Source organism: Onychomys torridus, chromosome 18 (genome assembly GCF_903995425.1).
Source record: "Onychomys torridus chromosome 18, mOncTor1.1, whole genome shotgun sequence".
NCBI lineage: Eukaryota > Metazoa > Chordata > Mammalia > Rodentia > Cricetidae > Onychomys > Onychomys torridus.
The window spans coordinates 30,948,558-30,965,189 of record NC_050460.1 but is presented as its reverse complement, the minus strand read 5'-3'; the positions used below and the strand labels follow the sequence as shown (position 1 = coordinate 30,965,189).

Sequence of the window (16,632 nt, the reverse complement as noted above, 5' to 3'; positions counted from 1 at the left end):
CAAATTGTTTAGTAGAGGGTTTTTTTTTTTTTTTTGCATAAAATGATGTAGTAAGGAGTATCAGCTGTTGTTGATGTTATGTGCATCATAAATAGGTGTTAATATGTGATTCCATTATGAAAATGTAAATATCCCAGACTTAATGTTACTTTTGTGTTTTTAGTATTTTTTTTTGCTCTTGGAATAGTTGATTCTGGGTTCTTCCTGCCATAATACTATGTAGTTTTGAGTTAATTTTTTTTCTTCTTTTCTTCTCTTTCTTTTTTCTTTTTGGTTTTTATGTTTGTTTGTTTGTTTTGAGACAGGGCCTTGCTCTGTAGCCCTGGCTGTCCTGGAGCTCACTATGTAGAGCAGGATGGTCTTGAACTCCCTGAGATCCTCCTGCCTGTTTCCCAAGTGCTAGGACTAAAGGTGTGTACCATCACACTTAGTCCTTAATTTTTTCAACCACAAGTTTTACCTGCTGCCTTTTTTTTTCTTTAAAATTGACCTTTATTCTATCTTTTTTGCACTATGTGGTATTAAACTTGGATATATTATACAAGTACTTTGTACTCTCCCGCTGAACTAGATCCACATTCTTTTTAATGTTTTTGTTTGTTTGTTTGTTTTGTTTGTTTTGTTTTTTTGGTTTTTCAAGACATGGTTTCTCTGTGTAGCTTTGCACCTTTCCTGGAACTCACTCTGTAGCTCAGACTGGCCTCGAACTCACAGAGATCTGCCTGGCTCTGCCTCCCGAGTGCTGGGATTAAAGGCGTGTGCCACCACCGCCTGGCTAATGTTTTTGTTTGTTTCTTTTGAGACAGGCTTTTACTAAGTTACCCAAGCACACTAAATTGTTCAGGCAAGTCTTGAATTTGGTCCTCCAGTCTCAGCTTTCTGAATAGCTGGAACTATGGTGTGTGCCATTATATTTTCTAAGTTCATTTTAAACATAAAAATGATTGATTTGAATAGTAAAACAAATGGAAAATAATGATATTTAGGATTTTCTAACTTAAAATTCTTCATAATTTAACTGTGAGAAGTCTTGTAATATTTAAATCTATTAATTAAAAAATTTTTAATTTATTTTTTTTAATAGTTTAACTTTATTTTATGTGCATTGGTAAGAAAGTGTCAGATACCCTGGAACTGGAGTTACAGACAGTTGTGAGCTGCCATGTGTGTGCTGGGAATTGAACCCGGGTCCTCTGGAAGAGCAGCCAGTGCTCTTAACTGCTGAGCCATCTCTCCAGCCCCTTGAAAATTTTAATGTAAAATTTTTTAAGGCTTTAGAGAAAATACATTCTGTCCAGGAACAGAAGAAATATTAAAACACTGTTGGTTTAAAAGCCTGTAGTGAAATGTTAATTGAAGTATTTGACATTCTTTTTAGCATTCAGACTTTGTGAAGTTAGCATTTTATTTGTATTCTGAGCTACTAGACAGGTCTTTACTATGTCTTTATAGGAACTGACATGAATACCACAGTCATTGGTGAAAATGATCCCATTGATGAAGTTCAGGGCTTTCTCTTTGGAAAATTAAGGTATGTTAATTCATGCTGGCAGATGCCTCCTTGCATTCCTGGTGCCTTTCTCATTAATATCTGAATTACGGCCATCCTAGCACTTTATGTATGTAGTCTACAGTGGAGAAAACTCATTTCATTTATAGTAAAGTTGGTCATTTAAATTAGAGTGACCAGGGTCATTCTCCAAAGCTAAGTAGAACCTGAAAAGACTTTAGAAGCACACAGCAGAAATACATTCTGTCAGCCAACAGGAAGTGTGTTTTTGTTGTTGATAACTTTGAGGAGGGTCTCACTTTGTAGCCCTGGTTGGCCTGAAATTCTCTATATAGACCAGGCTACTCTCAACCTCACAGAGATCCACCTGCCTCTGCCTCCTGGGTGCAGATGAAAGGTGTGTGTAGTCACGTCTGGCAGATGATGACTTTAATAACGGATTTTCTTTCATAATTTCACAAACAATTTTGTAAAAACATTGTAATTTATAACAGAAAATTATTCTGAACTGTGGCGACTAGATAAATTTTTCAGAGCCTGAGTTCTGCTCTGTGTGGGAATTTCGGTTAGAACATCTGTGGTGTGCTGCCTTTAAAAAAAAAAAAAAAAGATCCAGGTGGTGGTGTTGCATGCCATTAATCTCAATACTCGGGAGGCAGAGGCAGGTGGATCTCTGTGAGTTCGAGGCCAGCCTGGTCTACAGATTGAGTTCCAGGAAAGGCGCCAAAACTACACAGAGATACCCTATCTCGAAACCAAAGGGGGAAAAAATAGAAAGAGATGACAATAAATAACATGCTAGGCTCATTTTCATGTGCTTCAGCTGTGACATTTGGCTGAATGACGTAGTCTAGCCAGGTTTCCAGTTTAGGCAGTAATGTCTTCATTTCCAGTTAAATTGCTGTAGTGTCATGTAGAATATACAGGGGTAACTTACTTTTAGAGGACAGTTGTTGTGCCTTAAAGTCTTGCCCAAATTGAAGAAATCTTCTTAGGTTTTGGAGGGGAAAGTTGTGAATATAGAATCAGAGTCCTTCGCTAAGTGTATTCTGAGAGAACACAATGAAAATAACCAACCCAATTCTGCTTTTGTCAGAGAACTGTATCCCACCTTGGAAGGACAATTGAAAGAATTCCGAAAGCATCTTGTGGAGAGCACCAATGAAATGGCACCCTTGAAAGTTTGGCAGCTGCAAGGTAATGGAGACTCAGAGGTCACTGACAGTTTTGTCAGTATACCTTGTGGTATTTAAAAAAGCAGAACTTACTGGCCAGCTGTGGCGTGCGCCTTTAATCCCTGCACTTGGGAGGCAGAGCCAGGCCGATCTCTGTGAGTTTGAGGCCAGCCTGGTATACTGAGTGAGATCCAGGACAGGCACCAAAACTACACAGAGATACCCTGACTCAAAAAAACAAACAACAAAACAAAACAAAACAAAACAAAAACCAAAAAACAAAAAAAAGCAGAACTTGGGTTAGGGATATAGCTCAGTTGTTAGAGCTTGTCTAGCATGCACAGAGCCCTGGGTTGATTCCCAGCACCACATTAACCAGGATTTGTACTGTGCCTGTAATCCCAGTACTTATGTTTTAGGTAAGGTGATTGTCATGAGTTCTAGGCTAGCTTGTGCTATAGAATGAAACCTTGTCTTGGTGGTGGTGATGGTGTGAGGGTTGCAGAGTTTAAATGAAATTTACAGGATTCTGAGAGTTCCACAGATTGTGATTTTTTATATGTACATATATATTTACACATACATATATACATACTTATATATATATATATGTTTTAGACACCATTTTAAAATTAAACTATACTACACCACTTTTCTCCTTTCCTTTCTTCCAACTCCTCCCATGTTCTTTCTCTTTGCTCCCTATCAAATTTATGGCCTTTTTCTTTATTTTCCATATATTTCAGATTATTTATTTATATGCATAAATACAAATGCATAAATATATAATCTGCTTATTACATTTAGTGTTGCTTATATATGTATGCTTTCAGGGATGACTGCTTGGGTTTGGATAACCAACTAGGGGCTCGTCCCCTGGTAAGACTAATTCTCTCTTTTTCAGCATGTTTGTTATTGGTGTATAGAAAGTCTATTGTTCTGTTTATTTGTTTTTTGAGACAGGGTTTCTCTGTGTAGTTTTGGTGCCTCTCACTGTGTATACCAGGCTGGCCTTGAACTCACAGAGATCCCCTTGCCTCTGCCTCCCGAGTGCTGGGATCAAAGGCATGTGCCACCACCACTGCCTGGCAAAATCTATTGATTTTGGTAAATTGATTTTGTATCCTGCCACTTTGCTGAAAATGTTGACAGTCTTTTGAAGTTTTCGTGTGGAATTTGGTATCTCTTATGCATATCATGTCATCTGCAAACAGGAGTAGTTTGGCCTCTTTTCTCTGTGTCTCTGTAATTTCTTACCCTTGCTTTTATTGCTGCAGCTAGTCTCTAGAACACTATATAGAAAAGATGTGGGGATAAGGGACCACCCTGTGTCCTTCCTGATTGCAGTGGGATTTGAATTTTTCCCCATTTAGGATAATGCTGGCTGTTGGTTTATCATATATAGCCTTCACTGTGGTGAGGTATGTTCCCTTTACTGCTGCTCTCTCTAGACTTTTATCATGAAGTTATGTTGGATTTGTCTAAGGCTTTTTTCTGCATATATTAAAATGGTCATTTTTTATTTTTTAATTAATTAAATTAATTAATTTATTGCTTGCTTGTTTGTTTTGAGACAAGTTCTTACCACATTGTCTTGGCTGATGTGGAACTCACTGTGTAGATCAGGCTGGCCTTAAACTCAGAGATCTACCTGCCTCTGTGTCGTGAGTACTGGGATCAAACGCATGTGCCACCACACCTGGCCAGAAATGGTTAAACTTTTTTTGTCTAGTTATGATTTATTACATTTATCTTACTTACATGTTGAACTATCCCTATATATCTTGGGGATAAAGTTAACTTTGTTGTGGTGGATAATTTTTTTGATACATGCCTTTATGGGATTTGCAGGCATTTTACTGAATATCTTTTTATCATGGATATTGGCCTGTAGTGTCCTTTCTTATATCTTTATTTTTGGAATCAAGTACTGGCTTAGTAGAAGTTTGGACATACTTCGTCAATTTCTATTTTTGAATAAATTTAAGAAATATTTAGCTGTAGCTCTTTGAAAGTCTGGTGGAACTCTGTGTGACTATCGGGGCCTGAGCTCCTTAGTTGGAAGGCTTTTAAGTACTTGTTTACTTACTTGTTTAATTACTCTGGTCTCCTTGTTTGTTATTAGGCTGTAGATCTCTTCTTGGTTTAACTTCGGTGGTTTGCATGGATCTAGAAATTTGTCCATTTCTTTTAGATTTTCCAACTTAATGGAATTCAGAGTTTTAAAGTATTCCCTTATATTGTTGTGAATTTCTTTGGGTCTGTTGTAATGTCTCACTGTTCATTTCTGATTCTGTTAATTTTGGTTATCTTGTTTTTTTCTTTTGGTTAATTGGGCCAAAAGTCTGTCAGTCTTGTTTAACTTCTCAAAAAAAAAAAAAATCACCTCTTAAGATTCATTGGTTCTTTGTTTTTGTTTTTTCATTTCTTTTTTTTAAAATTCTGATCTGAATTTTAATATTTCTTCTTATCTACTGGACTTGAGATTGTTTTGTTCTTGTTTTTCTAAATTATTGATTGCATCATTAAGCCATTTATTTGTATTCGTTCAGATTATTTATTGTAAGCACTTAGAGTTATAAATGTGATTGGATTTAGTGTGCTCCAGGGATTATTGCTGTGCTGTAATTTTATTTTTATTTAGTTCCAAGAATTTCTTGATTTCTTCTTTGATCCATTCAACATTCAGTAATGAGTGTAAATCTCCAAGAGTTTGGGTACTTACTAGAGATTTGTTTGCTTGTGATTTTACATTTTATTACATTGTGGTCAGATAGGATACATGGCATTATTTCTGTTTTTCTGAATTTTTTAAGATTTGTTCTAGCCGGGCAGTGTTGGCGAATGCCTTTAATCCCAGCATTCAGGAGGCAGAGGCAGGTGGATCTCTGTGAGTTTGAGGCCAGCCTGGTCTACCAAGTGAGTTCCAGGAAAAAGGCGCAAAGCTACACAGAGAAACCCTGTGTCAAAAAACCAAAAAGGAAAAAAAAAAAAAAAAAAGATTTGTTTTGTCCTAGGATGTGGTCTATTTTTGAGAAGCTCCCATGGGCTTCAGAATAGAATGTATGTTCTCTGATGTTTGTGTGGAATACTTTATAATCTGTTAAACCCATTTGATCTACGAGATTATTTACTTCTCATATTTCTCTGCTAAGTCTTTTTCTATTAGAGACAATGTGGTATTTTTTTTTTTTAAATTTTTTTGTGCATTGGTGTTTTGCCTGTGTGTATGTCTGTGTGAGGAATTACAGACAGTTATGAGCTGCTATATGGGTGCTGGGAATTGAACCTGGGTCCTCTGGAAGAGCAGTCAGTGCTTTTAACCACTGAGCCATCTTTCCAACCTTGTCAGTGTGGTATTAAAATTACCTACTATTATTGGGTTGATGTTAACCTTTGTCTTTAATTTGGGTAGTAAGCTTTTTGTAAAATTGGGTGTACCAGAATTTGATGTACATATGCTTAGTTATAATGTCTTCTTGGTTAATTGTTCGCTTAAATGGAGTGAATGTCTTTGTGTCTTCTGGTTAGTTTTGGTTTGAAGTCTGTTTAGTTTGAAGTCTAGGGTAGCAACGCCTGCTTGCTTCTTGGTCCATTTGCTCTCAGTGGTTTTCCCATCCTTTCTCTTTGAGATGGTGCCTATCTTTAAAGCTGAGATAAGTGGGTTTTTGTTTCTTAGTCCATTCAGCCAGCCTGTGTCTTTTGACTGGGGAGTTGAGGCTATTAGTATTTAAAGTTATTATTGAAAGGTGTGTGTTGATTACAGTCATTCCCCTCCCCCCCAAAAAAAGTTTCTGTTCTCAGTTGTACTTTTTGTTTCATTAATTATGGCATCATTTATTTTCTTTCTACAGACTCCTGGTATCATTACTTCTCCCTTCAGTCTGACATTACTGTTTCCCGGATTATCTTTAGGGTTTGTTTTGTAAATTCTTTTTGTCTTTTTATGTCATGTTTCTCCTTCAACTATGGCAGATACTTTGGACACGGTCGTCTAGCTTGCCATCCATGGCCTCTTAGAACTTTGCTCCAGAATCTTCTGGCTTTCAGTTTCTGCTGAGCAATCAGCTGTTATTCTGACTTTTCTCTTGTAGCTTTCAGTGCTATTGGTTCTGTGTACTCAGTGCTTTAACTATGATATGCAATGGAGTTTGTTTTCTGGTCTTGTCTCTTTGGTGTTCTGTGTACTTCTTGTATTTGTGTCTATCTCTTTCCTCAGTTTAGGGAAGTTTTCTTCTATGATCTTGTTGAAGATCTGGTCTGTGCCATTGATCTGGGATTCTTTTCTCATCCATACCTATAATTTGAAGATTTGAGTACTGCAGATTTTAAAGACAATGCTTAAGAGAAGAAAGGAAATTCTCTGTAAACAGATACTAGGTTGCAGTGTTACATACAAACTTTTTTGGAATCAGATACATAATATTGCTACAAATATATAGCTGCATTTTTTTATTCCTTTATGCATACAGTTTAAAAACCTAAGTGTCAGTTTCTAATTTAGGTTTGCACTTTTTAGAATAGTGCTGATGGTTTGATCTAGAGCCTTGCATATTGGAAATGACTCTGCCACTGAACTATAACCATGGTCTTGCATTCATTTTAAAATTTATTCATTATCATTGTGTATATGTAGGCTGGTGTGCCATAGTGCCCATGTGGTGATTAGAGGACACCTCTGTGGAGTTTGGTTTTCCATCTTTATTTGGGTTCTGAGAAATTGAATCCTACTAATCAGGCTTGCAATTGTAGGCGGCAAGAACCTTTACTCACTGAGCCATCTAGCAGGTCTCCTGTATGCATTTGTACACATCTTAAACTGCGTATCTGTAGGACATAAGGGTAGTGTATATGTGCACTTTTCTGTTCTAAAAATGTTTCAGACTATTCTCAAGATATTTTTCCCAAGGTAATTTGGTAAATATCTTAATCCTGTATTTTGTGATATATTGTAAATCTAGAAGACACCAGGATTTGGGCTCCAGTTTGCTTCTGCTAAATGTGTTAGCATGTGCCCTAGGATTTTATGGATGTAGATCATAAATAACTTAGTAAAAACTCCAGGGGTCCATTAAGTGAATGAGATCTCAAATAAACCACGGGCACTCTCTGGAATGGTTATGTTCTAAAGCATTCTTCACTGTCAGGGAATTGTGGGTAGAATTGGGGATTTTGGTCTACTTGATTACTTTAGATTCATATGTTCTAACATGACACTTCGCATTGTTGCAGATCTCAGTTTCCAGACTGCTGCCCGCATCCTGGCTGCTCCTGTGGAGTTAGCTTTGGTGGTGATGAAGGATATTAGTCAGAATTTTCCTACCAAAGCCAGGTAACATCTACTAAGGTTTTGGTACATCCCCCTCCTTAACATTATTCCCAATGACTTTTATGTTTACATAAAACATGATGTAACTAAAATGTAAAAATGCTTTGAAATGAAACCTTTTTGTAACCAGTGTTGTGATTGGTGTCCTCTTTCTAAGAAAATGACAAGACCATTGGTTATGTGGTTGAAGGGAGAGATCTGGATGTTGTTGGCACTATCCCACTTATGTCAGATCAGCTAATTCATAGTCTGGCCCAGACTGCCATTTTTGAATCCTGATGAAGAAGGACTTTGCCTAAGATTCCATGGTAGAAGACTTACCTCACATGAGTAATCCCAGGTTTAATCCTCAGTGCTGCCGTAAAGAAGAGAAAGAGAAAGGGATGTAGATGATCAGGATCCTTATAGAGAAACTGAGGCTCAGAGAGACTGATCTTTCATAGTAACAATATTCTGAATCATCCGACATTACTGTCTATTCTGTAATGTTACTCTCTGTCCTGTGAATGCACGGCAACATCATCATCATCATCATCATCATTATTATTATTATTATTATTAAAAAATATTTATTATGTATACAGTGTTCTGTTTGCGTGTATCCCTGCAGGCCAGAAGAGGGTGCCAGATCTCATTACAGATGGTTGTGAGCCACCATGTGGTTGCTGGGAATTGAACTCAGGACCTCTGGAAGAACAGTCAGTGCTCTTACCGCTGAGCCATCTCTCCAGCCCCCACGGCAACATTATTTAAAAGTCAAATTCTTAGAAACTTTTAACAGATGTCATTGCTTATCTTTGTCTCAAATTACTAAAAAGCACTGGCTTAGTTCTAGGCTGAGGGTTTTATAAGTAAGTTCCATTTTTATTGTGTAGTGTGCCTACATAAGATTTCTTAATCCATTATGCTCTGGAAGATAGACATGTCGGGTTCAGCCTCCACCAGATGGATTTAATAGGACCAGCAATCTGCTTTAGTGCATTTAATGCTGTCTACTTATCTGTGGGCAGTCAAAGTAACTTAAGGAGTAGGGCCACACAGTCGAGTAAGACCTTGGAAGCAACTGGACTTGCTGTGTGTACTATCACTGTGCAGCTTGCCTTTGTTCTTCTGTCTTGCAGGAATGGAAATTTGTACGTCTGTGAAATACATTTGCCAGTTGTAGAGCTGTGATGTTTACTTAGTTCTTATCTTTATAGTTTATTGAACCATATGTTTCGTGTTTAAGAATAGGGAAATTGGAAGCCTTTATATGGAATGCTAAGCTAAGTACTGATCATATTTTTGTTTTATAGAGCAATAACAAAAACAGCTGTGAGTTCACAACTTAGAACAGAAGTGGAAGAGAACCAGAAGGTATTCGTAACTGGTAGAAAATGTTCTGTCCTATGCTGTTTCTTTAAGACAATGAAGAAACTTGAATTAAATAAGTGGCATCTAACAGTATTACTTTTAGTAATACAGTGATTATTATATATATCAAAATTGGTGGCCTTTTTTCTTTAAAGGGAGACTGACTTGGGTGGGGGTGGGGTCAACAGGGAGTCTGGACCTCTTGTTTTAAGTAATCTTTCCTTAAACCTTTTTAATTCCTGCCTTTGATGCACTCTACGGGGTAGGTGGGTTTTTGTCCTTCATTCACATCAGCCCCACATGTAGCTTCTGGAGACTGCCAAGACGCTCTTATCTCTTCTGCTTCCAGATTCCATTGGCCTTTTTCTGTCTGTGTTCTTTATCATATGGATTCGTAACAGAAAAGGCCTGTCTCCTTACAGACATTTCACTAGAGTTGTTGGGAGTAGGGGGGAACCCTTGTGTTCAGTTAACCTTTTAAAATTTTTCTCTTGACTTTTCGAGACAGGGTTTCTCTGCGTAGACCTGGCTGTCCTAAAACTCATTATATAGACCAGGTTGGCTCAGAGATTCACCTCCCTATGCCTCCTAAGTGCTAGCATTAAGGCTTGTGCCACCACACCCATTTTTACCCCCATATTTCATGATGTGTAGGTTGTTAGTTAATTAAATATATTTGAGAAAGAAACCAAATATTTCACATGAATTTGTTAAGTTAAAAACATTACAGGTGTGGTGTTGCACACCTGTAATCCCTGTATGTGGGAAGTAGAGGCAGGAGAAATGGAACTTTAAGGCCATTCTTGGCTACATAGTGAGCTTGAAGCTAGCATGGGATTTCTTTAACTTTATGCTTCCCTGTTTAATTTTATGGTTTACTCTAAAGGTGGTGGGACCTGGGGGTGGAGCCTAAAAGTGAAGCAGACTAAAGTCTCATGTAATAGCCAACTTTTTTCAGAGCATCAGACAATATATACCTCGAGGGTTAAGAAGAGTCAAGTGTCCAATCACAAGGGCAACCTGCATGTGGCAAAAACATGTTTTCCCATAGAGGCATTTAGACAAATAACAACAGCCAGTGGTAACGAATAATCTGAAGTAGATGCACTCTTATCTGCTACACCGGGACAGGCTTGAAAATATACTTCAAGAACAATTCTGTTTTTGAAGAAACTGAGGTCACAAGACTCTTGTCTTATTTCTTGGAGATTTCTCACAAGCACTCAGAATTCGCCTCTCACGATTCCATTCTTGGACCATGTTCTGACAGTTACCCATGCCAGGGGAAGCTTAACATTAAATTATGTGAGCTATTTTGGTATTTCTTGGATTCTTAATCTTTTTGAGTCAAACGCTTTATTTAAAAATGCATAAATACGTGCATATAAAAATGTATAAAGATGAAGTACAAGTGCTTAAAATCTTAAATCTAGTGTGATGTGTTTTCACAAAGTGAACTCACTTGTGTCCCAAATCTAAAAGTAAATATGAGTTACGTTGGATGACATTTACAAGCTCAGGGTTAGACTTTCTTACCCTCTTAGGCTCAGGAGAGTGGGCATGAAACTGCCCCATTAAGAACATTCCAAGGTGGCTGGAGAGATGGCTCAGAGGTTAAGAGCACTGGCTGCCCTTCCAGAGGTCCTGAGTTCAACTCCCAGCAACCACATGGTGACTCATAACCATGTAGTGTGTGTGTGTGCATGCACACGCTTCTGTGTACATGTGAGTATATCAAGGCTCTCCTATGGAGGTCAGAGGACAACTTTCAGGAGTCAGCTCTTGCCTTCTCCCTCGCTGAGGCAAAGTCTTTCTTGTTGCTGATGCTGTACTGTGCACTCCAGGCTAGCTGGCCTCCCGCTTCCTGGCAGTTCTGTTTCCATCTCTTGTTGTGCTGTAGGAGCGCTGTGTTTATAGATGTGCACTACTACATCTGGATTTTTATTACACTACATCTGGGAATGACAGGAGTTGGTTTGAAGGGCTAGTGCTTCTTTCTACCTGCCAGCCATCCCCCTGGCTTGAAATTCCAGTTCTTAGTTGCTTCAGCTCTCCATTATCTTCTCTCTCTCTCTCTTCTTTTTTTGGTGTGTGTGTATATATGTGTGTGTGTGTGTGTGTGTGTGTGTGTTGTTTTTGTTGTTGGGTTGTTTGTTTTAAGGGGGTTTGTTGTTTTTCATATTTAAAAATATTTATATTTTATTTTTTGATATTATAATATAACTACATCATTTCCTCCTTTCCTTTCTTCCCTTCCATATACCCCTCCTTGTTTTTTTCAGATTTATGGCCTTTACATACATAGATGTGTGTTTTCCACATTTTTGTATTATCCTCCATCTTGTTTTCTGTTTAATGCTGCCATGTCTGTGAAGCATGAGACACAGCTCCTCACTCTTTGGTTTTCCCATGCAGTGCTGGAGCTGACAAGTATACTTTCCTTAGTCATTGATTACTGGAAAGTGAAGGTTAATAAGCGATGGTATCTCAGTCCTTGGTGTCTGTCTACTTCCTTTTGTACTCCACTGTATTGTCTAGTCCTCCTGTGGTGTAGGATATACATGAAGAGGATATTCAACCCAAGTGTCAGAGTGAAGTCACATCAGTGTTTCTGGCAGGTACTGGACAGCACGATCACCAGTGTACTGGACTGCCACTCTATGGGGCACAGTAATGAAGTACTCCACTGACCAGGCATTGCTGGCCGAGGCAGCTGGAGGGGGCGTTTCCTTCAGTATAACAGCCCAGTTTCTTGTGTGCTTTAGTTTAAAGGCTGGGTTGGGCATGGTGTCTAGAAACCCTTCTTTCAGTCCTGAATTTCATCATGGGGGCCTCGTGTTGGTTGCCAGCCCAGCCTTGATTGGTATCACAATCAGGAAGGCAACAGAAGCATAAAAAAGCAAAGCTATGCACTTTAATCTGGCCCTTGCAAACAGAGGTTAGGAAAATTCCAGAACCTATGTAACTTGACAGATGGATAGAAGGGAGAATCTTCCTGTGACCCTTTCTTATTATAAATAGCTTACTTTCTTCTGCCTTCAATATTAAGGAGATAATTCAGTTTCTTTGTTACTAAAGAAGTGAACAAATGTGTAAAGTCCCTTGGTGTCCTGAATAAGCAGAGCTTATTTTAATAATAAGCTTTCATTCTTTGTAATCAGTTCAGAGAATTATTGGAAAAGGAACCCCAAAGAATACCATGTTTCTTCCTGTATTGTGGGCCAGGAAGCAACATGTTATTTTAAAAACTGTATAGAGATAATATTTGTTTAGTTAGTCCTATTTATATTCTATTGTGTGTGATGTGTGTGTATTCGTATGTGTTTGCATTTATGTGGAACACACTTTTGTGGGTACACATACATTTGAGTGTATGTATGTACGGAAGCCAGAGGTTGATGTTAGGTGTCTTCCTGAATTGCTCTCCACTTTATTTACTGAGGCAGGGTCTCTGAACCTAGGACTCACATATTCACCTAGTCTAGCTAGTCAGCTTTTCCTTGGGAATCTCATCTCTTCCAGAGTGCTGAGGTTAGGGGTGGCTCACCATGCCTGCTGCCTGGGTGGGCTCTGGGCATCTGAACTCCAGTACTCTCTTGTATGGCAAGCACTTTGTCCACTGGACCACCTTCTCAGCTGCTCTATTTTCTTTTTGATAAGTGACTCTTAGCACTTGTCCTTGGATGCTCAATGTTCTAGAAATAGTTGTGTCATCATCAGAATGAAGGAAGAAGGAGAGGAAAAGAGGTGGAGGCCCAGCAAGGCAGCATCTTCACTCACTATAATGGATTCTTAGAAGGGTCCATGGAAGAGTACAGAAAGGAATCTTACTGAGCCCCAGAATGTTAAGATTTGTGTGGGTAAGGAAGCCCAGGAACAACAAGCTTTGCTAAATGAATTCTCACTGCTATGTGTGTGTGTTTTCAGTATTTCAAGGGAACTATAGGATTGCAGCCTGGAGATTCAGCTCTCTTCATCAATGGGCTTCATATTGATTTAGATACCCAGGATATATTCAGGTATGGCTAATATACACTTTCTGTCCTCCCTTCCCCCTTTCTCTATCTGTAAGGTTGTATACCTGACATGTTCATGTTCATGTTTCTCCTTGGTGTGGCCTGAGCAGAGGCTCATAGCTTATAAGGCTCACTGGAGGGGGGCCCTGCTATGACACACTGGGGTAGGCAGCATGATTTGTCACCGTCCTATAGAACAGTGCGTGTGCAAGCCTTGAATATTTTAAAAGATGTATTTTTGAGGTTGTAGTTTTCCAGTTAACTATAGAAGCATAGAAAAGAGCGGAGTTCCTTTGCTTCTGAGAAGTGTGCAATAGATGTAATCACAGTGCTGTCTCCTGTCCCACAAAGCATTACTTTTTAAAAAAGTTTTTGAACATTTACTTTTTAAAAAATTGTATTTTGTTTTTGAGACAGGCTCTTATTAGCTCAGGCTGGCCTTCCAACTTTGTGAGGATGATCTTGACTGAACCTTCTGCCTCCACCTGGCAAATGCTGGAATTACAGATGTGTTCCTCAACATGTGGTTTTGCATACTTGATTTTTTGTTATTATTGTTCTTAAAATGTAATTAAAGACCAATGGAGTCTAAACTGTCATCATGCATTTGGGGGCAGTGGACAAGTAGAATTCAGATTTTATCCATGGAATTAATAGCAGTACAGTTGTCACTGTGGCTTTTTAAATATTTTTATATTATGTTCATTAGTGTTTTGCCTGTGTGTATGTCAGTGTGAGGGTGTTGGAACCTCTGGAACTGGAGTTATAGTCTTGAGCTGCCATGTGGGTACTGGGAATTGAACCCAGGTCCTCTGGAATAACAGCCAGTGCTCTTAACCACTGAGCCATCTTTCTAGTCCTTGTCCTTATGGCTTTTTAGTAGTACAAATAAAAGCAGTTGTTAATGCTTTAGGAGAAGTAGTTTCACAATATTACTGTGTGAATTAATTGAGTTAAACTTTATACCCATTTGTTGTATCACAAACCTAGTGATAAGTCAGTAAAATGAATATGAATCTTTTATTATTTATTTCATCATGTGACTTTATTGAGTGATTTATTAAAAACAGTCTATCATTCAGATTACTGTAAACTAAGACATTGTTACAATCTTTAATAATACAGAGTATAGTAACTAAAAAGTAAAGTTCCTGCCATCTTGTTAGTTTTTCATCTCTTTGTTCCCAGAAGACTTTTCCATTGTCAATATCATCGCGTGTGTGTGTGTGTGTGTGTGTGTGTGTGTGTGTGTGTGTGTATGAGAGCCTGTGCTAACTGACTCTGATATTAAAGATATAACGTGCTCTTTTGTGTGTTTTTAAATTTTAAGATAATTATGGATTCATTTGCCATTATAAAAAATATAATATAGATTACTCTTCTTTTAAAGCAGGTGGGTTAGGAAGGTGGCTTAGTTGGTAAGTGCTTGTGTGCAAACATGAGAACCTGAGTTCAGATCCTCTTCACCCACAAGCCAGGCATAGTGCACACTTTTGAAACTCTAGCACTGGTTAGGTGGAAAAGGCTGATCTCTGGAGCTGTAAGTTGAGTGAAGAGACCCTGTCATGAAAAACAGTTACCTGATGTGGACCTCTGGATTCTACCCACACATATGTACTGCTCACAGTAAAAATATAAATGAATAAATAAGGCCTGTGAAATATCTCAGCAGGTCAAGTCCCTTGCACCTGGCAGTGCAAGCCTCACAACCCGAGTTTAATCCCTGGAACCCACGTGAAAGTGGAAGAAGAGAACTGAATCCACAAAGTGGCAGGCAGAAGCATGCACACATGTCTCACACAACACACCCAGTAGTTAGTAAATAAGTAAAATTATTTAAAAAACAACACTAAACAGACAAGTAAAATGTGGTGTAGGGCTGAGGAGATGACTTAGTCGTGAATGTCAGGTCTTAGGTAAAGTGCTAGGTTCTGTGGCACACACCTGTAATCCTGCTGCTGGGGAGGTGGAGACGAGGATCCATGGAGCATTCTTCCAGTAGTCTTGATGGATCAGGAAGCTCCAGGATCGGTGAGAGATTCTGCTCAGAGGATAAGGTGGAGAGCAGTGACACTGACCGCTGGCCTCCATGCTCACACAAGTGTGCACATATGAACACATGCATACACACTCCCCTACTCACATACACTATACAGTATAAATTGAGGGCTGTTTCATTGTGTATACAAAGAGGTAATATTCTAAGTTTATACTGAGAGACTATCTACACACCCACTGAGAACTTAAACAAACAGGACCAGGAAAGCACGTCCTGCCGCTGTTCTGTGTACTCTGGTAGATGAAACAAGGCGAAGAGCTCCATTCTTGGATCTTCAGTTGGTTTGCTTTAGCATTGAATTTTGAACTGATAGAAAATTTTCATGTTGAGGCTTTCTTAAGTTTTTTTCCTGACAAATACTATCAGGTTATGTGTGTGTGTTTTATGTTGTGAGTTGAATCCAGGGCCTCATATACTAGGCAAGTACTCTAATCTGGCATCATCTCCAACCCTTAATTAGACACCTTGGTTTTTCCTGCAGTTTGTTTGACACACTGAGGAATGAAGCCCGGGTAATGGAGGGTCTGCACAGCCTAGGAATAGAAGGCCTCTCTCTGCACAACATTTTGAAGCTCAACATCCAGCCCTCTGAGACTGACTATGCAGTAGACATCAGGAGTCCTGCTATTTCAGTGAGTGTGCATTTGGAGTGGTCCTGAGCCCTCTGCTCAGGCACCTTACAGCTTCTAATTTGTGTTTTATCAAAGATTTACAAGTGCTTATGTGATGAGACTGTTTTTGTAATAAGTTGGCTCTGTCTGTCTGTCTGTCTATCTGTCTGGGATTAAAGGCATGTGCCACCATGCTAAGCATGATAGGTTTTCACATGTTCTAAACAGTTGTTTTCTGACCATTGCGAGGAAGAAGTATTCTTTTCAAGGCAGGAGAGGTGGCTTAGCAGTCCTGAACACCCACATCTGATGTTTTAGTCACCTATAACTCTAACTCTCAGGGAGGGGATCAGGTATTTCTAACCTCTGTGGGTACCTGTCCTCATGTGCACACACACACACACACACACACACACACACACACACACACACACACACACACACACATCAGATAATTAAAAAATAATAAAGACTTTAAAAAATGAGCATTCTCTCCATTGTATTGTATTCATAAGATTCAGATGAACATTTTGGGAAAGAGAGTTTGTACTTTCCCAGTTGTGCCTAGGTTTTCTGTGA

The 16,632-nt window shown here is 38.8% G+C and overlaps 1 protein-coding gene across 2 annotated transcripts in view; it reads left to right on the top strand.

Moving 5' to 3' along the window:
- Uggt1 (UDP-glucose glycoprotein glucosyltransferase 1) overlaps positions 1-16,632 on the top strand; it is a 135,705-nt gene that overhangs the window by 41,866 nt on the left and 77,207 nt on the right. For both annotated transcript variants that reach the window (XM_036167340.1, XM_036167341.1), the window contains 6 exons: positions 1,453-1,531; positions 2,607-2,707; positions 7,918-8,017; positions 9,310-9,370; positions 13,295-13,386; positions 15,924-16,074. In XM_036167340.1, the coding sequence (XP_036023233.1) occupies positions 1,453-1,531; positions 2,607-2,707; positions 7,918-8,017; positions 9,310-9,370; positions 13,295-13,386; positions 15,924-16,074 (584 nt within the window). The remainder of the gene's footprint in view (positions 1-1,452; positions 1,532-2,606; positions 2,708-7,917; positions 8,018-9,309; positions 9,371-13,294; positions 13,387-15,923; positions 16,075-16,632) is intronic.